The sequence below is a fragment of the Poecilia reticulata genome, chromosome 7 (assembly GCF_904066995.2).
Source record: "Poecilia reticulata chromosome 7, P_reticulata-male-v2, whole genome shotgun sequence".
Taxonomy (NCBI): domain Eukaryota; kingdom Metazoa; phylum Chordata; class Actinopteri; order Cyprinodontiformes; family Poeciliidae; genus Poecilia; species Poecilia reticulata.
This window is the reverse complement of record NC_088836.1, coordinates 30,396,884-30,423,940: the sequence shown is the minus strand read 5'-3', so window position 1 is coordinate 30,423,940 and position 27,057 is coordinate 30,396,884. Positions and strand designations below refer to the sequence as shown.

The following is a 27,057-nucleotide window of genomic DNA, read 5'->3' as shown; positions in this document are numbered from 1 at the left end:
TTTTGATACCTGTTTGGCATGAGATATATAGAAAAATATTCAATTATATTTTAAAAATAGAGCAGAAAGTCAGTTCACATGTGGACCGCCTTGAGAAAAGCTACTCTTCTGATTTATATCGAAGTCAAACTTGAAGTCGCTCGCATGCTGGTAGTTGTAGTTTATTCGCGTATAGGATTAAATCGCTAAGATTCATGGTTTCCACCTGTAAACTTCATGTCCCAGAGTCCTTCACGGCAGTGACGCCTCCCCGCTCCTCACTCATCCCCCTCCCACTCCACTGGGCCGCGAGGAAGTCGCAAGATGGCTGATGTCGCTTGGAAGTAACGTTCCCCTCCGCAACATGAAGCCGTGAGCGTGGAAGAACGCGAGGGAGGCACCATCGGGCTTTTATTTTTATTTTCTTTTAGTTACTTTTCTTTTAGTTCGTCAAACATCCATTTCATTCCGCGTCGTGTCCGCCCCGGACTCGTCTTCGGGAGTTGACGCGTCAAAATCACGCCGGGGACCCAGCCAGCAGCTAGCGGCTAGCCACCGTTAGCAAATAGAAGCACAGCTAGCCACACTGCTTAGTACTTTGCTTTTTAACTGATACTTTAACCGCCGGCGGGGCATTAAGCTGCGGCTCCACATGTGCTGACGTTTCACAGGCGCATAAATGTGGCACAAAAAAATTCAGCTGTCATTAAAAAATAACGAATTTTAAAATCTGAACACTATGTCCGCGAACTGGCCATCCAGTCTGTGGGTTGCTAACTAATGCGCAGCTCTGCATCCGTTCATGTGGACTAATCAGAGGTATTATCATTTGATCAACATTTCACTGCAACATCCACCACCTCGCTGCATGTCCGTTACTCGCTGTCAGTTTGATTCTGGAAGCCGGTTGACAAGAAGCCAAATTATGGGAGCGGGAAATCTGTTGAACTTTTTGTAGTTGTCGGTAGCAACACTGGCCTTGGCTGGCATCACACCAAAAAAATCCACAGGGATGGACACTAATCTGAGCAGCCACGACCAAAAGTGAGAGGTTAGCATTTGGAAAAAAAAAATCTAACAAAAACAACACAGGGGTTGTTAATTTAAAATTAGTGCGCGGTGATCCTCCCCTACACCCAACCTCACCAGCCGGTTGTTTTCCAGTGAACTCAAAGTACAGTTTGTCACTACAGCGGAGACCAGTTAGCATTGCTAGCTGCCGTCTCACCCCACAACACGTTACAAACACGGCGTACAGAACGTACTCAGAAGCCGCTCCCGGCCACACACACCGGCTCAACAACACCGTCATGGGTGTGCAGGGTTTCCAGGAGTATTTAGAGAAGCGGTGCCCCGGGGCGGCGGTCCCCGTGGACCTCCTCAAGCTCGCCCGCACCGCGGCCCGCCAGCCCCCTCACCATCATCACCCACACCACCACCTACATCACCCCGGGCCCATGCCTCCCCCGCCCCCGCCTGCCAGGATCCTGATCGACGCTGACTCCAGCCTGCAGCGCCTGTACGGAGGCTACCAGACGGACTGGGTTTGCGGAGGCGAGTGGAACGCCATGCTGGGCTACCTGGCCGCCCTGTCACAGGCCTGTCTGTACCAGGGCGGCCTGGAGCTCGTCGTGGTTTTCAACGGCACTCTGGGGAAGGAGCGCTGGCCCGAGTGGGCGCGGCGAGCTCAGGGCCAGCGGCAGACGGCGCAGCTGATAGTCAACCACGTCGGCAGCAAGGCCACCCCGCCTCCCCGGGCATGGTTCCTGCCCCCGGCTTGCCTCAGCCACTGCGTCCGCCTCGCCATGTTCCGCTTCCGAGTGCGGGTAAGAAAAGAGGAGTGATGGTTGTTGTTTGAACTGGTTTTTGTGGCTTTGCTAGTGTCTTTTTGTGGTTCCTTTGTGCACAGAAGTTCATTCTAGGCAGAGTTGGGTGGTAACTTGGTGAGCCTGTCGCATTTAGCAATAAATCAGTTAAAACAGCTCAATAATTTCCATGTGCATGATTTATTGTTTTTCTCTTTCTGCTCTTTCTGGATGATAAGTCTTCTGTCTGGTGTTTTGGTCTCAACTCGCCCTATTTTTGAAAGACAGTTTTGTTTTCAGAGACTTCATAATTTATCTAGTTGGTTTTGTATATTTATTCTGGATATTTAAAATGTCTTCCAGTTGCAGTGTTAAAGTTTATTGATCTTTGAGAATTAGGGGTCCAGTGATTTCCTTAATTTTGGGAGATCAGTGATCAGCCTGTGAAGCCAAACTTATCTACCTCAGCAAAGGTTGAAAAATGGCCCACTGTCCTCATCTGCTCTCCTGTGAGAGGTTTGACCAACAGACCACCAGGTCATGTCTACACGTTCACAGTTAACAATAATCACCCCACTGTTGCCAACTCAGCAACTTTCTTGCTATATTTAGCAGCTTTTTAGACAGAAGAATTGGCATCTGCCAAAATTGGAATTGATAAGTCAGGGTTTTTAAAGATGGGTAATCGACGTTCGGCCAGAAAACTGCTGTCAGTGCACCCACTAATACCGAGAATGTGTTCTTACATTATTATTCATTACTTTTATATTACTTAAAATAGTCTAAAAGCAACAATATTATCATTTAATAGAATAACGTCAGGGACCATTTCTCATTCACCAAAATTTATCTTGACAGGCCTAGTAACAAAAAAGAGTAACTTCTTTTTTTTATGTACTTTAAGGACTGAAACACAAATAAGTTTTTACTGCCATGTCCTTTCTACTTTTACTTGAATAATTTTATTATACTCTTTTAATTTCTGAGAAACAGAGTTTGAGCTCCTACAAAGATTTTCTACAGGGTTTGGGTCTGGGGACTGGCTAGGCCACTCCAGAACCTAGACATGCTTCTTACGGAGCCACTCTTTGGTTGTCCTGGCTGTGTGCTTCGGGTCATTGTCGTGTTGGAAGACCCAGCCGCGACCCATCTTCAATGCTCTAACCTTGCTTAGGATCATTGATACGCCACCAGGTGAGATACTGAATGGAGCCCCAGTCCGAGGGAGATTGACAGCCATGTTTAGCTTCTTACATTTTCTAATAATTGTTCCAACACTTGATCTTTTTTCACCGAGCTGCTTGGCGGTTGCCCCATAGCCCTGTCCAGTCTTATGGAGGTCTAGAATTTAGTCTCTGGTGTCTTTGGACAGCTCTGTGGTCTTAGCCGTGTTGGTAATAGATGTCTTACTGATTGTGTTGGGTGGACAGGAGTCTTTATGAGGCTAACGACCTCCAACAGGTGCTTCTAATTTGGAATAATATGTGGATTGGACTTTATAGAGGCGAACTAACAGATCTTTGAGGACCTGTTGCTGGTTGGCAGATGTTCAAATACTTCTTTGCAGCAGTAACACACAAATAAATTATTTAAAAAATCATACATTGTGATTTCCTGATTTTTATTTTTAGTTTATGTCTCTCACAGTGAACGTGCACCTAAGATGAAAATGTCAGAAAACTCCATAATTTCTAAGTGGCAGAACTTCCAAAGTCGCAGCCAGGGTGTTCAAATACTTATTTTCCTCATGTAGAATCCCATTCAACCCTGGTTATTATAACTTGACTAAATGCAAACAGCACTGATCTACTGATCTTGCTGCAATTTTTTTTATTTTGCCAAAGAAGGAAAAACCATTCCCTCTATAAAATCGTGAAGTAAGCAGAGACCTGCAGCCCTTTTTGTGTCTTAGATCAGCAGTTATGAGTAGTTCTCATAATTGTTGAGTAAATACAAAATTAGACTATTTTTGTTCTATTTGAAACTTGCATCTTTACTGTATTATTGAGCAGCTAAAAATGTATCTTAATTATTTTCCTCTTGTTTTATTTTTGTATTTTATGACCCATGAGTGCTTTTTGCTTTATGGCTTTGCCAAAAGGTTTGGATTCTGCTAATCTAGCCTAACATAAAATAATTTAACCTTTGATACATTTTGAAACGGCAGCTGGTTAAAGCTGCCTGTTTTGTACTCACCATTTTTTGCTGATCAGACTTTTTCCTGCACAATTTCTGGTTTTCTTTGAGGCCTGATTCCTGTTTTTTTTTTTTTTTTTGTATCTAAGGACTGAAACACATAAAAGAAAAAAAGTTTTTGCAGTATCTTGGCCATAGTTTTAATTGTAATATAAAAAGAAACATTTACAAGTAATGTTTTATCAGATTTGTCCATCAAAGTGCATGATGTTGGTTGATGTGTCCATAGACAAAAAAAAAAGATGGACATTTTACTTTTTATGCATTTTTTGATTTGGAAAAATATTTAAATTTTCTAGTATTTATAAGGGGGAAAAAAATCTGATTTCAATCCCTAACAATTCACTTATGGTGGATTAAAACTGTTAGGCTACATAAAACATATATTTGTAAGCTAAATATGCAATTTATTTGTCAAGGCCACAAAAAAGATTTTATAAACATGTACTAAATTAATTTTAAAGCTTAAAATTTTTTTTTTTTCATATTCATGTGCAACAACAAAATGACTCTTGGCTTTTATTTAAAAATCTTAATTTTTGTAGAAGGCTAGTGAGTTCTTCCCATAAATATGGAAAGTGAGGATGCACTTCATATAGTACTATAGTATAGTTCACACTGCAACCTGAAGTGACCCAATTCCGATTTTTTTTATCCAATCTTTTTATGGCAGTGTGAACAGCACAGGTCAGATTCTTTTTGAATGTGACCCATATCCGATACGTCTCCGATTCAAATGTGACTTAACGTCCAGGTCGCATTCATCCGAACTGAAGGTCACTGATTCTCAACAAATCTCACTAAGAAAAACAACAACCATGACGGACTATAATGAGGATTAAGTTGTTGATATGCTGCTCCGATTGGACAACAACTTCAAATATGTAAGCTAAGCTCCACCGTTAGCCTCCATGTTTACTTCCGCAAACACTGAGCTCTTCTTCTTTTTATGGCGGTTGGCAGAACACAGAACGCTGACGCTATTGCGCCCTCTACTGCGCATGCGGGACATTTTCAGGTCGTTTGCCCGTTCACACTGCAGAACACATACAGGTAGCATTTACTGGCAGTTTGAACGGCCCTGGCAAAAAATTTGGAATTGCCAAAAAATCGGAATTGGGTCACTTCAGGCTGCAGTGTGAACATAAGGATCTGGATCATTTAAGCATAACATAGTGTTATGCTTAAAATGCAAATATTGCGTGCAAATATTGCGTGATAAAATACAGAATAACTGCTAAGAATCACTAAAATCATATTACATTTACTACTTATGAAACATTACTTTGGGTTTTATAAAAGCCACATTCTGAGCTAAACAAGCTGTTTCTTATTGACAGTTTATTTCTCTTGATATTTAAGTGTTTTGCGGAATTATGTACAAGAATTTAATATTTCTCTGTATTTTCATTAATGTCAGGGACTGTTGACTTATATCAGTGATTAAGACTCCTGATTAAACTAAAATAACAGTTTGATGGTTTATTAATTATTGGGAGTCACATAACCAGGTTTACTTACAGCAGGCCGAACAGATTATAAATTACCGTAAGTCAAAGCCGTTCCAACAGAGAACAAAATGTCCTCACGGTGTTCTCAAATTATTTAACGGTTGGTACGAAATGTCCTGTGGAAGAAGGCAATCAGAACTACAGTAGTTTAAATTACTGAATGTATATTCTGCTAAAAGTTCAACATGGTGGATCAATTATAGGTTTGTCAAATATGATCGACTGGCAATGAATTCGGTTAAACCCAACACAAGCTAAACAATTTGACAATGAAATGTCCAAATAATTTAATTTTAACAACTTAACTCAGTTTAACTCTTCCAGATATGTGGTGAAAATATTTGATTTTCTTTTTATCTATTAGGTTTAGTGAAGATAAGGTGATGAGGCTTTTATTTGAACTTAAATATAAATTTGTATAAACTTTGGCTTTGTTCAACTATTGAATGTAACAAACTTTCTTTAGAAAAAACAAGAGAATTTCAGTGACAAATTTAATTCTTCAGCTAAAGTGTTCGGCACTAAGTATTTTTTATTATTTTAAATTTTATAGTTAGTAGAGCCATGAACACCCAGCAATTTCTTACTAAAAAATAAAAAAAATGGAGCATTTTAATTCTTCTATCTTTTTTGAAGAAAGTTCTCATTTTTGTTGCTGTGAATTGACCCAAAAATTATTTAAACCAATTAAACCCAAAAAAATGTCTGTCTTTTGTTGAGTAAAAAAAAAAAAAAAAGCACTTCTTTGTGTCATTAGAATATTGTTTTTCATTTATTGCTGAGCAGATAAAATTAAATATTTTAACAATTTGGCTCCCTGAACACTTGAAACTTTGGGATTCTGGCCTGTGTTGCAAAACGTTTGTTTGACACGGTGCCGTGTGAAAGCAAAACATATCAGGTGAAAATATAGCAAATGTTGCAACTTTTGTCATTCTTTGCCATTAACTCCTCGAACCTTCACCCCCAGGTTGTACAGACTTTGGAGGACCACCACCAGGAGGTGCTGTCTCTCTACAGGGACTACGGATTTTCTGGCCTGATCGCTCAGGACTCAGAGTTTGCCCTCTGCAACGTGCCCGCCTACTTCTCCTCACACGCGCTTAAACTGAGCTGGAACGGAAAGAACCTGACCACACACCAGTACCTGCTGTCTGAAGCGGCCAGGCAGCTGGGCCTGAAGACACAACACCTGCCACTGTTCGCTGCTCTGCTGGGTGAGGAGACGCCAGACCGCCGCCGCCGCTGCAGCCCAGGACGGTTTACCCGCCGCTAACTGACCCGCCTGTCTCTTATAGGAAATCATATTCTGCCTGATGAAGACCTGGCTGCCTTCCACTGGAGTCTGCTGGGACCAGAACACCCACTAGCTTCCCTCAAGGTATTTGGACTTACAAATTTATCGCAATATTTTGTGGTACTGTTGCAAAAACGCTAAAAATTATAATTAAAAAATATATTTTTTATCCAACTGTATGTGCCACAAACAGAAATATTGTTCTTGAAAAACATTCCCATTTGAAACGAAAATTTATATCAAGGCCTGTCACAATAAATTAATAAATCAATTAATCGTATGGTAAATTAAATTAAATTTACATTTGCATGATTTATCATTGTTCTTTTTTTTTCTACCTAAAACTGGATGACTAAAGTATTCAGTCTCAACTAGCCATTTTTTTGAAGGACAGCTTTGTTTACAGGGACTTCATAATTCTTTTTTTTATTTGTTGTTTCTGTTGTTTTGTTTATTTATTTTGGATATTTAAAATGTCTTTCAGTTCCAGTGTGAAATGTTCATTGGAATTTATAGTTTATTTCAGAATATACTCTTGCATTATTACGTTATTATGATATTACTTGAAAATAGTCCCAAAATAACAAAATTATCGTTTATAACAATAAATCTTTCCATAATTTAACATCCAACAAGATTTATTATGACAGACCAGTTTTATATCTTTAATCTGCACACAGTATTTGCATTTAATCATATTTCAGAATCTACTGATATTTATCGACACTGTCGTGGATCAGAGTGGAGAAAATATCAAAAATAACATTTCCAATCATGCTGTCAGTTTTGTTTTATTATTCATCATCAATAACTGAAACTTGTGGCAATAAATGAAAATTCTCATATGATATGCATTGTGGTAAATAATGTACAGGGCACATTAAGTACTAACCTGGAATCTCAGCGTCTGGTTCAGGCTAAAGTGCCTCCAAATGTAGTTGTGCTTCTGTTCTTTTTTATTTTTTAATTGTTGATGACTAATCAGGTTTAACCTGCTGATTCCAATTTAATTTAATTTTCTCCGTAACACAGTTATAATTCACAGTATGCATTATAACTCTTATGTTCACAACTGCTGTGAGCAACCATTAATTATCTACATCAGGAGTAGAGAAGACTTCACGCCGCTCTGCGACACAGCGGTTCTCCCTCAGCAGGTTTTTATTATTTAAAGACAAAATAATTATGGCGTCTTACATCAGTTAATATTGTGGAACGCATTGCTGAAGGGAGTAAAATACAGATCCTTAACTCCATTTTGAGATTTGCAAAATGTTTTAAGCATTTTTTTAAATTTAGACACAAAAAAAGCTAATGCTAAAGCGCTAACTTGAAACATGTTGATGCACACCATGTATCAGTCACACAAAATTTGTTAAATCGCCCTCTACAGGATCAAACATGTTATTGCGTTTCTACCTGTATGTGAGACGCAATAACATGTGATTGTTTGGAACAGATAAACATTTGCTGAGTTATGCTAACGCTAATGATAAGTTTGCCTAAACAGTCTTTTCTCACTTCAAAATAAGAGCCTGAATATAAACGTCTAACATCTTGAAGAAGTATTAATAGTCGAAAACCAAAACTTTAACATAGATGTTGAACTTTATTCAGCTTGAAGTTTATAAAATAGCAGAGTAAAAAGAAAAGAACTTGGGCAGAGGTCTTAAGTTTAGTCTAGACAGGAATGTTTTATCTCAGTTGTTTTTTGCGGGACTTTTCTGTCCAGCAAAAGTTTGACTTATGCTTAAAAATCTTCATTGCGTTTTGCGACTTGAGACGGTTGATGCTACAGCTAACTAGCTGCTAACATGCCCTTGCTAGCTAGCTAACATTATTGTGTTTGTAACGGGTGAAGTTCAGATTTATTGCCAGTTGTCTGGATGACGTTTGTACATTTCTGTGGAGATACAGGTCTTAAAATTTAAGTTTGTGAAACTTGCAAAACCCCAGATAAGAGAAGCTTTAGCTAAGTTCCCTAAAAGCTTTCAAAATTAGCAAAAGTGCTAAGCAAAACTTTAGCTCTGCTATTGGTGGATTAGTGAATGTGCTCATTGCTTTAAAACGTCTATTTCTTCTCACTTCAGCTGAAACGCTGCTCATTGTTGACCCTCAGAAAGAATTAGTCAGGGTGGAAATGTTTTTACAGAGTTAAAATTACGCATGTCTACTTGTATCTGACCAGATTAGTTACTGTTTTGTTTTACTTTGCATGTTTAAAGAATGGGACGGTTACAGAGCCTGACTTTATGCAAAATTAACGAGTGAGAATGTTAGTGAAGCACGAACCAAAGCTTGGTTAAGAGTTAGCGCATCTGAAAATCAAGACTGGGATCTTTATTTAGTTTGTTTTAAAAGTAACCGATTTTTATTTAGTTTTAAGTGAACAGAAACTATTTATATTGGTAAAATCCTCCTCGCTTCATCATAAAATGAGCGTTTTGTTCTCAGTTTGAACGTTTTGCTGCGGTTTCAGGTGCGAGCCCATCAGCTGGTGCTGCCGCCCTGTGAAGTGGTGATCAAAGCTGTTTCTGAGTACGTCTCCTCCATCAAAGACCTGGGAGGCCTCGACACCATCGCCAGAGATGTCTTCAAACAGTCACAGGTGGGTCGCGACCTTTGCAGGATTAATGTCTCTGCTTCCTGAAGGCTGGATGGAAACCTGCCCAGTCGCTTTACATGTTTCTGCAGGAAAAATAGCTTAGCAGAATAATGTTAGATAATGTTTGATAAGTAAGAGATTATTACTGTGGACATAATCAAACATCATTACAGAAAAAATCCAAATGCTTTATAAGATTACTCTGACTAATGGGGGTTTCCATCGGCGATCAGTCGGGTGCTTTTCCGCCGCACCACGCAGCGAGATTAAAGTCTGCGTAAGACGATCTGCTAATTCAGTGGCGAATGTTTGCTGCACTGTTCACCAGTGGAAAGATTTCAGCAGGAAGCAGTTTTAGGCTGAAAAACGTGATTAAAACCACAAGAACAAAACCAACACCAGCAGCTCCAGGTGTGCTTTATGGTTTGATTCTGCAGTAGTAAACCCACATCACAGCGGGTAGCTAATTAAAAATATTATAATGTTAAACTAACTTGGCCACAGATGCTGAAACAAATGCTGGAAGCTTCGTGCAGAACAGATTAGCCAGATTCAAAGTGTTCATGGGGCCACTTTTATTAAAATCACAAAAAATTTGGTGATTTTTTTGAGTTTTTTTAATTATCATTATTTTTTAAGTGTGTTGGAAATAGTTAAACATAAAAGATGAACAAAAAAGCCCTAAATATTTATCTTTGTTTTTCCGACAAAATATTTAGTTTATTCTCAGACTTTGTGCCCCCAATCCTTTAAGTAAATTTTGCTGGATTTTTGTTGTCCTGATGCATTTTTAAAACCTCTTTGTTTAACTTTTATAAAAATGTTTTTTTACATATTTGTTAAAAGTGTCACCATTTTATTTGACAGATAAAAGTTCTATCTCCTCCACCTTTTCCCTGAGCTGCTATTGCCATCCAAAGAAATGCACCGGTTATAAACCACCAGTCAGAGTCAGGAGGAGGGTCTTAGCGCAGCCAATCAACCTCATGTACTCGCTACTAAATGTGCTAATGTTGGAGAAAGAACTTACAACAGGAAAACCTTTTAAACACAACAGGATGTGCAGCGTAGCAGAGAGCAACAAGGAAAATGGAAGAGATAATGAGCAATGCCACACGGAGATGATGGACAGCGCTAAGATCCGCCTCCTTTCTCTGATTGGTTGTTTATATTTAGCACTGGGAACACTGCAAGAAGGTGGAGAAGCTTGATATTTATTTTTTTTCTGTTTTATCTGTCTCTTAACATGCTGTCACGACATGGTGACAGTTTCAACAAATATGTAAAAAAAATATTTTTTATACAAGTTACATAGTGCAGCTTTACAACCAGCTGCACTTTGCTGCTAAATGTACATAATGAGCAGTTTTACTGGCACTAAAGTCATAATTTTAACCTTCAAAGTCATAATTAGAAGTATAAAATTATGACTTATCCTCGTAGTTATGTATTATGAATTTTTTGTGATACATTAAGACAACAATATAATGGATGTGCATTTAAAAACAATTCAGTGAATCTTTATAAGGGAAATAATGTGAGATTTTCTGTCATATTCTCTGTTTTCAGTCACGAATGGAGGACAAGGTGGAGCGATTCAAGAAAGCTGTGGAGTATTTCTCAGCTGCATCCAAACCACGCTCGCCCAACATGGGGCCCTCGCCTTTCATCTGTGAGTAGAAACCAGTTGTGGTTATAATGTTATGTGATCAGTTTAATCTGACTGAATATGTTTTATTGTGAAACCAGCTGGGCTAAAATTGAATTTCGTCTCCTTTCTGTGCTCAGTACCTGGGTTTGGACCCGTTCCATTTGGGGGACCACCTGGCCACATGGGACCCATCCCGCTTGGAAAGAATCAGGTAGATTTCTATTGTTTTTAGCTTTGGCTACGTCTTTAATCCCCACGCGCTCCTGTAAATAATAATTTCCTCCGAATCCCAGTTTCCGCCGCCGCAGGGTCCAGGGTTCAAGCCGCCGTATCAGAACGCTCCGTACGGACCAGGCTCCGCCCCTCTCTTCCACCCGCCTCAGCAGCCGCCCCAGGACTGCAACGACTCGATAACCGGCAAGATGGGCTTCTCCGATTGGTCAGCGCCGTACGATTCCACGCAGGGCGGCAGCCGCCTGCCCAACCATCACACCGGCACCCAGTCTGGCCCCTCCCCGTCTCCTTCCTCGTCATCAGACGGAGACGAACCCAACGATACCAACGCTAAGTAAATACGCTTCTACGTATTTTACAAGCTGAACAGAAAGACGAAGCGCTTCAGACCCAAACATACTCAGGCGAACTTCACACTGTGGAGCTCCATACGCGTAATCAGAGCGGACGTCAACACAGGAAAATGTTTTTGTTTGAAACAAAAAATGAAAAAACACAAACACACTAGGTTTTTCATTTATTAAATCAAAATGAATGTTTGGATAACAAGCTGTGAGGATGAAGTCAAACATTTTTTAAATTTCACATAAAAATTAATAATGAAGTATCGCATTGTTTTTTTTTTTTTTTTTAAAAATATTTTCCAATTGTTGATTCTCAGTTAAAAAACAAACAGGGACTCGCATTTTGGAAGGTCGGGAATTGTTAAAATCTGTTCCCTGTTTGGATTCATTTCAAAACGCTGGTTTCATGTTGTTGTTTTTTTTTTTAAAAAATGGTGACGTTGCTGGTGTTGTGCGGTGTTTTTGTGTCGTTCAGTGGCAGTAGTACTGAAAACAAATGTATGCCACACTTTTAAGATTTTTTTTGTTCAATTCATCTTTCTTAATTTTCAACTTTGTTGCTGTCTCAAAAAAAAAAAAAAGAAAAACCTCATACAGCTCGTTGACGATTGCCAGTAAAATGATTTAAGTTCTGGGAAAGTGGAAGAGGTGTGAATGTTTCTGAAACTCTCGTCTTCGCAGTCATCTAACAGACAAATCCTCTCGGTGGGAGGATCCGGCTGGAAGAGGGGGGCCGGCCTCCGGAGACGGTTCCCAAGGCAACGGGAGCGGGTCGAACATTCCGTCACTGTTGTCGATGGCGACGCGGAGTCACATGGACATAACCACACCCCCGCTGCCTCAGGTGAGACCTTCGAAAACCGGCTGATGTTACTGGGTGGGAAACACTTAGATTGATTTATGAATTTTAAAACTCGACAGGATTCTTATAAGTGAATGAAACCCTTGAAAATGCTTGAATTTTAGGCGTTTCAAGATTGGAAAAGTGCTTGATTTCTGTATAAAGTCCTTGACGTTGCTTCATATTCAAACTGAACAGTTTTGTAATAAATGTTTGGTCAAAGCCTAAATTTGACCAGCGTTATTTATAGCTGAAACTAGAGATCGACCGATTCAGGTTTTTAAGCCCAATGCCGATTATTTTACCTTTTTTTTTTCTGGGCTAATCCTTGATGCCAATGTTGCTTTTTCTTCCTCCACTTACATAATAGAAATTACACAACAAATGTTAATTAAGCGTCAACTTAAAACTGAAGGGAATAAAATGGAAATACAAAATATTGGAGAAAATAAATCAATGTATGATTTTTTTTTTTTTAAAGTGACAGTAAATAAAGAAATTAATAAATACAGAATAAATACAGGCTGATGTATTGTTGACTTCTAGTTGAAACCAAATATTTAAAGGTAATAAAAACACACATGCACGTTTCTTTTCTCACTGTCTGAAATGAAATCAGACAAATATTTATATATACATTTTATTTTACGATCATTAGTTATTTTTATTAGCTAAATACCAGAAAACTTTTTTTTTTTTTCCAGAAATGTTTTGTATTTTTCTGTGTAAAAACGTTTCTTAGCATAATATTCTGTAGACTGTTGAATACCATCACAAGACATTTAAAAATAACAGTGTTTTTATCTCAAACGATACTGGAAAATGCTTGAATTTTACTGAAGGAAAAGTGTACGAACTATGAACAGTTTTTTTCTTCACCTGTTGCTTCTTTCTCCAGGTCAGTGCTGAGGTTCTTCGTGTAGCCGAACACAGACACAGAAGAGGGCTGATGTACCCCCAGATCTACCACATCCTGACTAAGGTGATGCTCTCCTGACCCACGTCTCACCGCATTGTCTCAAAAACATCGGCTGACTTGTTTTAATGAGCAGAAATTGTTCAAACGGAAGCATCCAGTGAAGCCTACACTTGTTTCCTATCATCTATCTTTCTATTGGAATTGTCCATGTTTGATTACATGTAAAGCATAGATGAACAATTCACATTCAAGATTATATAAAATAGGAAAACTTTGCTTGGGAGCGATTCTTGTAATATTTCTTTTGTCCCATCCAGTTTGTCTAGTTCTTTATTTTTTGTCGGTGTCTTTTGTTTTGAACAATGCTCATTTCTCCCACTTCTATTTGTGTTTCCTGTATTTCAGACAATATGTAAATTTTGCCGTGATGTAGATTTATTTTATTTTTCCTATCCATTGTTTATGACAAATGGGCGTCCGTCTTTCCCCATTTCACTCTAATAGCTTTCTTTCTTACTATTAACATAATCTTCATTGGATATTTATCCTTTACTCTTCCTTTTATGATCTTGTTAAAATTACAAAGATATAATAATACCATGCTACTCATAATAATATTGTATCCCAGAATCTTCTTCATAGTTTTGTGCACAGTTTTCAAAAACGGAACAATTTTAGGACAGTTCCAGAGGCCTTCGCTTGTTTCGAACTCAGTTTCCCAGAGTGCTCTTCTGAGCGCCGTATTTTCAGAATAAGTGATCATTTCTGAGTATTTTGTCTCTTTTGAGGCAGACACAGCAAAACCCTACAGGGCTGTGAAAGTTCAGCTGTAAAGCTTCTTCTGATGCATCCTCTGGATCGGGTTATTATAACAGAAACGGTTGCTATGGAGATGTTGGGCGCTCACGGTTTGTGGTCGTCCCTCAGGGAGAGATGAAGATGCCAGTGTGCATAGAGGACGAGTGCAACTCGGAGCTGCCTCCTGCCTCCCTGCTGTTCCGAGCTGCCAGACAGTACGCGTACGGCGTCCTCTTCAGTCTGGCTGAAACGCACCGCCGCCTGGAGAGGCTCGCCCTCCGCAAGAGGACCCCGCTAGAAGGTGACGAAACAAAGTTTTCCTGACTCGGAGCGCAAATGATCTCTATAGGGTCTTAACAGGAGGTGGATGAAGTAGCCAAAGTAAGAGTAGCACTACTTGATCATATTTTTAGTCAAAAGTGAAAAGTAGCTTTCCAAGAAATTGGTCAACTAAGAGTATTAAAGTATTTAGTACAAACATTATTCAAGTACTGAGTAACTGATCATAAAATGTCATTTTCATGTCTGTGAAAGGTGCTATATAAGTAAAGTTTACTTACTTACATTCAGCAGGCAAAACGGAAAATTCCAAATTAGGGATGGGATACCAATTCCATTATTGATCTTGGTTATTGATTCGATTCCTTATTGATTCTCTTTCAGTTGGGAAATAAACTCTAGTATAAAATATGCACCATGTTGTATTCAATTCAAACTAAATTAAAAGTGGGTTAAATAATAAGAATCCATCTGTCAAATGAACATTTTAACATGAAATGCAATTTTCTGCACATCGACAGTTTTTATGCTTTTAATATAGTAAACAAGGTTTGTCTAAAAATACTGAATTTATTGATTATGACTGTAAATGTTAATATGAGATTATTCATACAGTACAGCGCTAACATTTAAACCAGGATGTGGAGCAGTTTAACGTTACCTATGACATTCACAGCAGGTGACGCTTTGCTGGAGGCTCCGCCCCTCGAGGGTCACCACTGTTGCTAAGCAACCGATCAAACACTTCACATTCGTTCCAGTCGGTTGTATGCTGCGTTTTTAACTGAGGATGTTGCTCCTTGAGTTGTGATTAAAGTTCTGAACATGTTCTAACCGGGCCGAGTATCGCCTCGTTTTGTCAAATATAAACAGATTTTAGAGCGCCATCTTGGATATTTTCTCAATACAGAGTGTATGCATCACTCAAATACGTCACACGTTATGGGAACCGATGAGCGGAATCGTTTAGCAAGCGGCTTAACGATTCAAAGTAACTGGGCTTACCAAGAACCGGTTCTCGATTCCCGTCCCTACTCCAAACATAAAGAGCCTAAATTTCAACTCTGCTTCCTCCTCCCTGCGTTCCAGTTCCTCCTGTCATCGTCAAAGAGTGGAGCAGCGGCAAGGCCAAGTCGGCTCTGACCCCGGAGCTGGTTCCGGCTCTGTGTTTCCGGGAGTGGACCTGCCCCAACCTGCGGCGGCTCTGGCTGGGCCGGGCCAGCGAGGACCGCTCCAGGAGAACCAGAGCCTTCCTGGCGTGCCTGCGCTCCGACTGCCCAGCCCTCCTCAACCCAGCACAAGTCCCTCAGCATCTGCTGCTCATGTGCTGCGTGCTCAGGTAGGAAGACTTGAGGCTGAATGTCATGAATTTGGCATCACACATCCATGTCTGTCTGTTTCTAGTTAATTGCGTCAAACTATTTTTATTTAAATGTGGTTGGTTCATTTCTATTCATGATTAATTCAGTTTCAATTAAATTTATTTATAAGTACAAATTCACAACAAATTTCGTCCCAAAGCGTTTTATAAAAAATAATTTTGGTTCAATCACACACACATTCCAGTTGATCCCAGTTAATAAACAGGCTCACTTATTCAAAAGGTTTCTGTTTAAAAGGAAAGCCAGCAGATTGCATCAATAAATCAGATTCAAAAAGGTATTTCTGAATTTGAATTTAAAAAAAGTATTTTAGGTGTATTCAGTTGTCCAAACTGTGGCCCTTGAAATGATTTTGTACGGCTCCTGACCACAAATCTAAAATAGCAAAAATGAGGTCAATAAAACAGAAAACTATTGATGACCCAAAGAAATTGCCTTTTTTTTAAAAAAAGAAATTAACATAAACAACAAAAATCTAACTAATAAAGTTGCAATTTTATGTTTTCGATCTTTAATTTGCTGATTTCATAAAAATGTTTTTCTTTGTTGAGCAACTAAAACAAAACCCCTAAAAAATCTAAAAACCCCAAAATTTCTTTTTTGCATTTAGTTTAAATTTCCCAGTTTGGGCAAAAAGTTCAGACATCACTGCTCTAAACACAATCCACATTTCATCACGTCTCATATTTTTAGCAAGGAAGCTTTTTTATTCATTTATTTTTCTAAGATTTTTTAGTTTCCTTTATTTATTAGAAGCTGGAAGGGAAGGTGAGGTTTGCTCTGTGGGAGTTTTCCTTTAGTCTTGGATGTTGTGCAGCTGGTAGGATTCTTGTTCCTTTACAAAAAAAACCTTACAAGACGCATAACAAAAGCAAACGCGAGGATGAGAAAGAAGGTTTGAAGCCACAGATTTGAGGTTCAGGGGAAGACACTTCCAGAACCTCTCTCTGCTTTTAGTCGTCAGCCTGGTGTGACGCTCAGTCAGCAGGTCCAGATCACAGGACCTCAGTGACCTGCAAAGGATGGAGGGATGGAAAACTCCTTTAATGTAAGATGATGCTGCTCTATTTAAAGCTCCGAGTCAAAAGCAGCTTCTCAAAGTGGACTCTAAATTGACGAGTAGCCAGAGTGTGTGTGTGTATGTGTATATATATGCTCTGGCTAAAGAAGAAAATATTTAAATAAATATATTTAGCCAAGTAAAGTAAATTAAAAGTTGTTTTGGGTGCAAAAAAATAGACTTTTCTGTAAAAGTCTCTACTTATTACAGGTTGTCTGCATATCCTTAAAAGGTTTTAAATTAATGTAACTAAAATTAAGACCTTAAAATGTCTTAAATTCATAAAAAATAAATTTTCCTTACATATGTTAATAATGGGTCTTAAGTTTTCTCCTTACAGAACTACTTGATCTCGAATATTCTATTTAGGTTTTTTTTCTGTAAAGCAGAAGTTTGATTCACACAAACAACGTAATCGCGTATGCCGGTAATAATTTTACCATGAGAAAAAAAAAAAAATCTCCATTTTGCATCAAACAAGCTGTGCTGGATGGAACAGAGTTGTGTCAATCTTGAACTGTAAGTTCAGTTCATGTGCCAAAAAAGGCCCTCAGACCTCAGTTTGGACACCCCTGAACCAGATAATATTTATTTTCCTGTTCCTAACATCTGGTTTTGACTCAGCTGTTGGTTTTCTGATGCTGCTCCATGAAGCCGGTTCTGGTTGGTTCTCCTCTCAGGTATATGATGCAGTGGCCCGGTGGACGGATCCTCCAGAGACACGAGCTCGATGCCTTCCTGGCCCAGGCTGTTTCCAGCCAGCTCTACGAACCCGACCAGCTGCAGGAGCTCAAGGTGACGAGTCGCTTTTTTATTCCCAGTCCGTCATGAAACAAATGAGAAATCAATTCACACTGAAGCGGCTCGGCCCGATTGAAAAGAAGCACGGTTCATTTCCCCCCCTCCCCATCATTTACATTGTGGCAGAATGTAACGGTGAAGCTACCGATTACAAAGCTGTTATAATATTACAGTTTTCAACTTCTTTTAACATATTTTCTTGTTTTTGATCTGCGGCAGCCATGTTTCTTTATTTTGTCGTTCTGTTCTCCGTGTCGTCCGTCAGGTGGAGAAGGTGGACGCCCGCGGCGTGCAGCTGGCTGCTCTCTTCATGGCCGGCGTCGACACGGCGTTGTTCATCAATGATGTCTGCGGCCAGCCGTTGCCATGGGAACACTGCTGCCCCTGGGGCTTCTTTGACGGCAAACTTTTCCAGAGCAAACTGGCGCGGGCCTCCCGCGACCGGGCCGCCCTGCTGGACATGTGCGAGGGGCAGGTAAGAGACCGAGGCGGGGGGCAATAAACACGGCTCAGGGGTTTCGGTTTAGTTTCTTCACACACTGGAGACAAAGTGCGACGCATATGCAGCAGGCCTGAAACAATCAGATTAATCATGATTTACCAATTATTGAAATAATTAACTAATTTAGCAATTAATTGATTAACTGCAGTGTACAGGCTCTAAAAATGCCATTTGCTGATAAAACAACACCATGAGGGCTGCAATTAAGTCAAAACTGTGCAAAAAATATATAAAATCTGCATTTTAGATGAAAAACCTTCACCTGTAAATATGTGCTACCCTTAGCTAACTTTATTAATCCCTTTAATAATTGATTAACTGGAATATACCGACTTAAAAATGACCTTTTGCTGAATTAATAGCATATTCACTGCAGTAATTAAACCAAAACTGTACAAATTTTTTTTTTAAATCTTCTTTGTCTGATATGTTTTACCCAGTTTTAGCATCACCTGGTTCAAATTCTCCTATTCAGCACCTGTATCTAAATATTAATGATTAATACTAAATGAATCAATCTATGACCACTGACGAAATGCTGTTATTGCATTGTAGGCAATAAGATGCTCATTTAAAAATGGAATTGAATTATTTGATTTTTTTCAATTTATTTCTAAAATTGTATTAAAAAAAACTTGTTCGATAAAGAAAGCAGAATGTGTAAATTTATTTATCTAATTAATCGTCAGAATAATTGAATGTTGGTAAAGTAATTGTCAGTTGCAGCCAGTTTCACACAGGCCTGATTCCATCTTTCTTTCACCGATCAGTGGTTTTCCTACTAAAACCAAACGACCGTCTGCAGCTGACAACATGTTGAGCTCGATTCATCCAGCGTCTCATCGTTCTGCTCTGCAGGAGGAGCTGGTGTCGAAGGTGGAGAAGATGCGGCAGGCGATCCTCGAGGGCATCAACCTCTCTCGTCCTCCTCCCCCTCCGCCTCCTCTGCCGCCTCCTGCCTTCCTGCCCCCCGCCATGGTGCCCCCTTTCTACCCCATGCCTCTCTATCCGCCTCGCCCCATGGGCGGCATGCCCCCTCATCACCCGCACCATCCTCATCACCCCAGCCAACACAGACCCAGAGCTTTCCCAGGTACGCTCCGGTCCAACACACACGGTTCTGAATGAACATGAGCTCAAAATTACAGGTTAAAAGGTCAGTTTGTGTGGAAAGGAGGAAAACGCAGCTGATAAAAATATCAAAAACTAGATGGAGGTTGTCATAAATAACCTGAGCAACAGATATTTACTTTTGCTATAAAATTAAAATATTTGGCTTGGCCTTCCTGAAACGATTCATCTGATTAGTCACGATTAATCGATTATTGAAATAATTGTCAACTAATTTAGTAATCGATTAATCGTTAACTGGAGAGGAAACACTTAAGTAAAAAGGTAATTTGCTTAAACACCACAGTCAGAGCAGAAATTCACTCAAAGTTTAAAAAAATAAACACATTTTGCATTTAAAACAGAAAACTTTCTTTAATATGTTCTACCCAGAACTAATAGCATCATCTATTTAAAATTGTTTTTTAAAAAAAGCATCTTTTGCAATACAATTATTAATCAGAACATTTTCAAAGCAGTAATGAAGCAAAAGCTGTACAAAAGATTTATAAATTTTGCATGTACAAATGTTCATTAAATGAATGCTTGTTGATAAGAAAACATTTTTTTTCTTATTTAAAGTATTTTAATTGTTTGCATTTTTAATGTCTTTTTTTTATATAAATTAAGCTTAAGTGGTTCAATGAAGAAGTCGAAGAATGTGCCAATTTTTTTTGTTGTTCAGTTAATCACCAGAATAATCAATTACTAAAATAATCCTACAAATACTTCTAACAGCACCACAAAATCAGATATTCTGATGAGGTTTGTAGATTTTTATGACTGACGTTGATCAGCGTTTCTTTCTCTGCCCAGGCATTCAGTCCATCCCGCCTCAGGGAGGGAAGCTGGAGATCGCCGGCATGGTGGTGGGCCAGTGGGCTGGAAACAAGCCTCTACGCGGCAGAGGAGGGTTCAACATGCAGGTGGTCTCAGTGGGAGCCGGAAAAGGGTGAGGCTCACCAGACATTACCTTCTTAGCTAAGATCAGCCATCCAGTAGATTGTCATGCACATAAAAACTGTTTATCTTTACAAATTGGCAACAAGTGAGTGCAAGCTCACAGAGTCCAGCTGGCAATGGTTGTGTTGAAAAGATTAAAAACTATTTCTTTTAAAATGTGTTTCTGTTTGTTCTGTGCAGGCGGGGTAAAGAGATTCCAGCGAAAGTAAAGGGAGTGAAAAAACCAGCTGCCAACAGATCACAGGTATGACATCAAGATCCCAGAAGAATTCATGAAGTTAATTTTAAACATTTATTTTCACTAACTTTGTTCATCTGCAAGGAGAATAAAAATAATCTACGTTACTACAAAAATGTTACGATCATAGTGCACGCTCGCTGGTTTCTGCTGCAGAAGAGCATTGTGGAGTACAATGTCCAAGCATATCAGTGGGAAAAGTTGGTGGAAGGACGACCAGGTGGGAGAGCAAAAGCCAAAGCTTTGAGATTCATGAAGCCCGGATGGATTGTCATAGTTTACCTGCTGAATACTGTCACAAGACATTATTAATAACAGTAATCAATAATAATTTTCTGGAACTTTGTTCCAGATTTATGGTACATAGAAGCCGAATGCTGCTTCTCCATGTTTGGTTCTGGTTCTGGAGATGCAGAACCAGAAGACCTGAGAGCTCTGGAAGGTTGATGCAACAGCAGAAAGACTCACTGTGGCAAAAAATAAATAAATAAAAAGATGTAATCTGTTGGGGACCAAAGACATTTCAGTGCTGCATCTATTTCAATCCTGAATTTATGATGTAATAAAATGAAATGGAGCAAAGTATCGAATATAATTTGGTGCTAAACTGCTCAGTGATTTATAAACTAACATTTTTCATAATTCCAATTTGAGCGATTTTATGGTTACTGGAAGAACAGCTTATTTAATTCGATGTGGTTTTTTTGACCGCCTCCCTGTCCTCCGCAGACGCCCCCACCCAGCAGCCCCACGAAGCCCTCCGAGGAGGCGGGCTCAGCGCCCGAGGTGTCCACTCAGCAGCTGAACGGCAGCTCAGCAGCCTCCGCCATTGGCCAGCCCTTGGAGCTGGCCCAGCCAATCCCGTGTGCCTTAGCCAGCAGAGACAACCAATCAGAGGGGGTGGAAGTGGAGGCCCCCTGTTGCCTTGACGACTGCCCGTCTGACGGAGCGCTACAGAAGGAGGAGTGATGGCGTCCTTCGCCGGGACGCGCCGCTCTCAGAGAGTTATGTGTTCGACTGCCTTTCCCCTGTTTTTTGTAGCCCCGCCCCCCCATCCCCCTCCTACGTCTCGTTAGCTGCGTGCACAATCGCGCGGAGCAGGAAGTGACGCCTTTTCACTTCCTGCGCCACGTGATGGACTGAAGCAGCTAGCCGTTGCTCCCGTTTTATTTTTACTCATGTGGTTTTAAATCGTTTTATGAAGAAAGGGTTTCTCCATGAGTCCGTAAGCGCCCCGCCCCAACCCGTTTCCACTCTTCCGAAAAGGAAAAAAAAAAACACATAAAAAACAGCTCCTGATCGTCACCGTCTCCCACTCAGAGCTTAAAGCTTCGCCCCCCCCTCCACCCAGAATCACCACGTCAACATAGTTTCTGATGTAGCGTCTTAAACGGTCCCGTTCTTTAAAATCTCCGCACACTGATGTTACGTTTGCGGCGGCGGCTAATCGGACAGGGTTTCAGCTAGCTGCTAAGCGCTGCCGCCGCATGTCTTTGTGCTCTGTTGCCATAGCAATCAGGACCATTTTTGTCCGAGATAAATTTTGGAGTTTGACTCTTGATTCATGGCAATGTTTTACCATTTTTCTGTGCAGTGACCCCCCCCACCCCTCCTCACTTCCACTACACACACACACAAACACAAAGTATTAGCTTGTGTGCTAGCTATCCCCCATTCCCCTTCTACATAGATCGATTGGTTAATTATCACTGGAGCACTTCATGGTAATAGTGTGCTATCTTACTTTGACCTATGTAGCATAGCCTAATGCTTAGATGTGCTGAGAGAGCCCCCCGACCCCCAAACCCATGAATTTATGCACCTTAAACCCTAAAGTATGCAAGATCGCCCCCTTCCCCCTTCGTCCTATTTGTCCCAAAGCTTTGATTGTATTAACCCAGCAGAAGCACTTATTGTTGTATTTTAAATAAAGCCCCTGTACGGTTGAATCGACGTTCTGTCAGGGATGTCCCCTGCTCCTGAATACATCTTTATGACGCGTAGAAGTACGTTTTTAAAAGGTAGAGATCTATTTGAGAGACGTCAGAATGTGAACAGAGTGGTTCAGCACTTTGTCTTAAAAAAATAATAATTCAACCACACTGGACAGTCCTTTTACCAGGCGAAATGGAAATAAAACTAAACTTTGAGGCACCTTCTTGACTTGAGGCCAAAAAATGAAAAATAAAGATGTTGTTGCCCAGAAACAGATGGAAGATGTTGGGAGTTTGAGGGGGGAAGCGGCTGCCAAGCAGAGTTCCCCCCTCCAGCACCTCACGGTCAGTCAAGAACTTTTCACTGAAGCTAAAAGGAGTCATGACTCCTGCAACAAAACCATTTCAGATCACTGAAAGTTTCAATCCAAAGTGTACGTCAGTAAGGTTCGCCGTTTCAGGTGAGCAAAATAAATAAAAATGGGCGCAGTAGCAATTCCTCCCAGGTCCCACCATCCCTCGGCTTGGAGCTGAGTCACGTCAGACCGACAGGAAGCCTCTCGCTGCCCCAAAGTCCTTCCCACAAACGCGACAGAGACTCTGTGGGCCGCATCACGCGACGCCCTGAGACCTCGAACACACGGAAACGTTTCGAATTAGAGCACTTAATGTTTGTAGACGATGAAATGTGCCCTACTGCTCCCCCTACCGACCAGATCCAGAAGTACAAGTAAACCCAGAAAGCAGTTGGAGCCGAGAGACGACAGCCATGAATATTTTTAATCTCCGAACTTCGAAAGATCGACATGGGAAAAAAAAGGCAAGTCAGAATAGAAGCACCTTATTTTCTTACTATATTACTGACTTGTGCTCGATCGTCGTGTGCCACAAACCGTTACAAAGACGAAGTTCTTCTGAAGGAAAAACAAAAACACAAACCAACGACCCTGACTGTACGCGTCAATGTAGTCACGTCAGACATCTCCCTCCGTTCCGAAATCGACCGTTTACCAGCCGGCGATTAATCGGTCAGCCGCAGCGGCGCTGCACCGAGCGGCGCCGTCTTTTCACACCTGCTCCAAATGAATCCGGAGGTTCCGGCTCGTCAGAGACGCCGTAGGTGTCTGTAGAGTCAGGTAGCAGCATCAGGGCCTAACTGGACCGCAAAACACAGACACAGAGACTTAGACTAGAGATTAGAGCTCCACTTGCCGAAATACCGAGTCTAGGTTTTCTAGGAGACAAAACCGCTTTCAACTTTTGACATTAGTACAGATATTAAGAAGTACAGATGGCTTTTTTGTTTTTTTTATTTTTCTGTGGCGAGCCAGAGCGTTATCTGTTCCACACGATGCCCTCTTTCAATTCGCTCGCCACGCCACACACTGATATATAAATAAAACACACACTCATTCACCCACACACCACATTCAGACAGGACTCAGTTGCATTCTCTCTGCTTTTGTGCAGACGTTTTTATGTTTTTTCGTGCGTGCAGCAGTCGAGTGATCGTCAGTTCGTCAGAGAACCTTTGGTAACTCGTTCTGACTCGAAATATCCCACGCAGGCAAGTTTGCACAAAAAAAAAAAACACAAAAGAAAGAAAACCGCGACACGGTCCATGTGTCGGCTTGGCACGCAACTGCACACACTGACAACACGCAGATACATAGATGTTAAACTATAGTTAGTATGGTTAAAAAAGAATCAACACAACACATGATGTAGTGTCCCGTTTTTGTCCTCGTCTGTTTTAGTTTGATAGATATTGATCGATGATTTTTTTTTTCTTCTTCTCTCCTCCTTGTTACTCTAACAGCCCCGCCCTCCTTTTGTTACAACACCTTTTTATTTTTTCACTTCTTTTCTCTGCCTCAAACACTCCTCGACCCTCCGAGGAAGTACATGCATCCTCACACGCATTAAAAGCAACCACACACACACACATAAACACACGGAGAAATATAATACACACAGATGAATCCCTACATTTCTCTCTCTTTCTCTCTCTGCCTCTGTTAGCCCTTTAGAAATCTTTTTTTATTTTATTTTATCTTATCCCCCTCTTTTCTCTCTTCTCTCTGGGCTGCCCCGCCCTTAATCAACCCGACTAACAGTAAAGGTTATATTAACGTTGATAATCAGTTTCTGTATGTATCTAGCCAGAGTGGAAAGAAAAAAAACCTGAAAAAAAATCAAAACTGTTTTATTCAATTGTGCAAATGTGTTTTTCTTACTATTTTTAATGGTATTACATCTCTCTAATCTTAACCTTCTACCATCGCTTCAGTTAGTACTGAAATACGCTTAGCCAACCTAGAGATTTGAACTGTAATGATTGCCATTCTCCTTACCTGTATCTATATGGCATCTTTAGACCACTTCACCGTTTCTTATGTATGTGAGTAAATATTGCCCGCTTCTTCTCGAATTGAAAATCGTCGTCTGCATAATGTTTGATTCTTACGATATCCCTTAAAAAATAAAAAAAAAGATCTCGTATTCAGTCCAAGCTGAACTCTCTGCACCCTTGCACAAAGCAGCAAAACATCTCTTGTGAACATCTGAGAACCAAAGCACGCCTCGCAATGTTCCCCCCCCCTTTTCCTCCCAAACCTGCCCCTCCCCCACCCGTTGTCTCCCCCAACCTGAACAGTCTACCCCCCGAGCAACGAGTTTCGGATCAATACGATGAGTATATTTAAATATTTTACAGCACGTGTGATTTATCTGACAAGTCTTTGAGGTTTAACGGTGGCGGTCGCAGAGGCGGGCCGGGACCGTGATGGAGCAAACGGATTGCAGTTAAATTCCCTCTCTGTTCAGTGACTGAAATTGAGGCGTCCTACAGCAACTCAGAGACGGAAAGACACAAAAAAAACAGACGTCTTTGGTCCTACTGGGGAATTTTCAGTTATTTTTTTCTATGTTTATTTGTTCTGCTTTCTCCGACTCACCTTTTAGCTCTTTGGCTTGTTGAAGGTAACAAAAGCTGCTGACAGAGGGTGAATTTTCCCACAGACACATGATGAGACATGTTCTGGTTGACGTTGATTAAAACCATTTCTAGAACCATTTCATACAGTTTAACATAAAAATCAAGCATATTGGATAGATTTCACAATTCATAAATAAGCACAGGATTAATTCTTTAGAGAAGAAACTTTGGGTTTGCTTCAATACAAAAGTAATCTGATATTACAGTACAGGCTCAAAAACAGCATAACATGATAGAATTTAGTTTTATTTGAAACTGAAACTATTTCTACATATTGCTACTGTTAAATAGATTTTTGGAGGGTTTGACCATAAATTAAAGCAAGAAGAAAAAATGTAGTTTTATTAAAATGCGTATTACACTGAAAAGTAAACATGAACTATTCAATTAGTTGGACTATCAGCTCCTGTTAAGGCTACAGTCAGCTACTAGATATGCATGCCGCCTGCAGCTGAAGAAACAAATTTATAAAATTATGTTTCTTGTTACCAAAGAAAAGGGGAGAGAAACACCTGCAGTGCTCAGCAACAGGTGGGGGAGGGGCAGCATTATGTTTTTAAAGTTTTACATATTCACAAAAATCTAACTTTCTCCAGCATAATATTAATATGCTGGAGAAAGTCGTGGCAATTCAATTTCTTTGTAAATGGGACAAAGATTTTAGAAAACTATCAATTATCTCAACAATCAATTATTTGCATCTCCTTTTTCTCCACAAATCAGACTTTATTTTTTTAAAATATGGATTTTCTTACTATTGTCCAGGTAAAGAGGACATGTTTTTCAAAACAAAAACATTATTTTTAAATAAAAAAAACAACATTTTGTGGCCCTCAAATAATTATCTTGCCCTAACTTTATAAGCCATGGTGTGTTTTAATAAATTATTCAACAAGGTGTTTTAGGGAAAATCCACCCTCTGCTCAGTCAAAGCCAGCTTGCCTCCCCAAAGATCTCAGCTGTGAGGAGAACTGAAGTCTGAAATGTGTTCTTAGAAAAGAATCAGTATTACTTTGTGTCGTACCGAGTCGCCATTCGCTCCGTTTCCTGTCCGGTTCTGGTGAAAAAGGTCGTTTACTGTTCGTCTCTGCGCCGCCACTGCCACCCCCCCTCCTGTCAACAGCGACCCCGCCCCGACCCCTCCGCTACCGTCTCCACTTTCCCAGTCAGGCTGATCGTTTCTCGTCACCTTGGTCAATTTTCAGCAGCGTGTGTCCTGATGCATCCGTACCTATAACCACCCAAAACTTACCTGTGCAGCGAAAAAAAATAAAAAAGGGTTCAAATGTATCCATGATATAATTGTTATAGAAATATTATCATCATTATTGCTGTTATAATTATGGTTGGTATAATTTGTCATTGTTAGCATTATGGAAGCACCAGACAGTCTGTGGAAAGAAAGCAAAGAAAGTTTGTTTCAATTTTGTTTTCCTTTTTTTTTCTCTTTTTTTTTCAAAGTTTTATTTGTCTGGCTGTTGGTGGTCTCATCACACAGAGGGAGGGGAGGAAAGGTTCAGGAAGAGACTAAGATGGCAGTCATGTTTGTACTGGTTGGGAAATGACTTACAGTGCTGAAATAAAATTTATTCTTTTAGTAAAAAAAATGA

General features: G+C 40.1%; 1 protein-coding gene across 1 annotated transcript; it reads left to right on the top strand.

Moving 5' to 3' along the window:
* Window positions 1–260: 260 nt before the first annotated feature.
* Window positions 261–27,057, top strand: fam120c (family with sequence similarity 120 member C). Its single transcript, XM_008414621.3, has 17 exons — window positions 261–1,805; window positions 6,462–6,708; window positions 6,790–6,872; window positions 9,268–9,396; window positions 10,963–11,065; window positions 11,182–11,255; window positions 11,338–11,612; window positions 12,304–12,466; window positions 13,362–13,445; window positions 14,310–14,481; window positions 15,549–15,798; window positions 17,582–17,696; window positions 17,968–18,177; window positions 19,063–19,297; window positions 20,131–20,266; window positions 20,458–20,521; window positions 21,245–27,057. Exons 1-17 carry the CDS (start codon window positions 1,290–1,292, stop codon window positions 21,482–21,484), a joined length of 3,096 nt encoding a protein of 1,031 aa, XP_008412843.2. The 5' UTR covers window positions 261–1,289; the 3' UTR covers window positions 21,485–27,057.

Coding starts and splice junctions, on each gene's coding strand:
- fam120c (XM_008414621.3), top strand. CDS start 1,290: ATGGGTGTGCAGGGTTTCCAGGAGTATTTAGAGAAGCGGTGCCCCGGG. Junction 17,697..17,967: donor ACCAGCTGCAGGAGCTCAAG/GTGACGAGTCGC, acceptor GTCGTCCGTCAG/GTGGAGAAGGTGGACGCCCG. Junction 20,522..21,244: donor CAGCTGCCAACAGATCACAG/GTATGACATCAA, acceptor TGTCCTCCGCAG/ACGCCCCCACCCAGCAGCCC.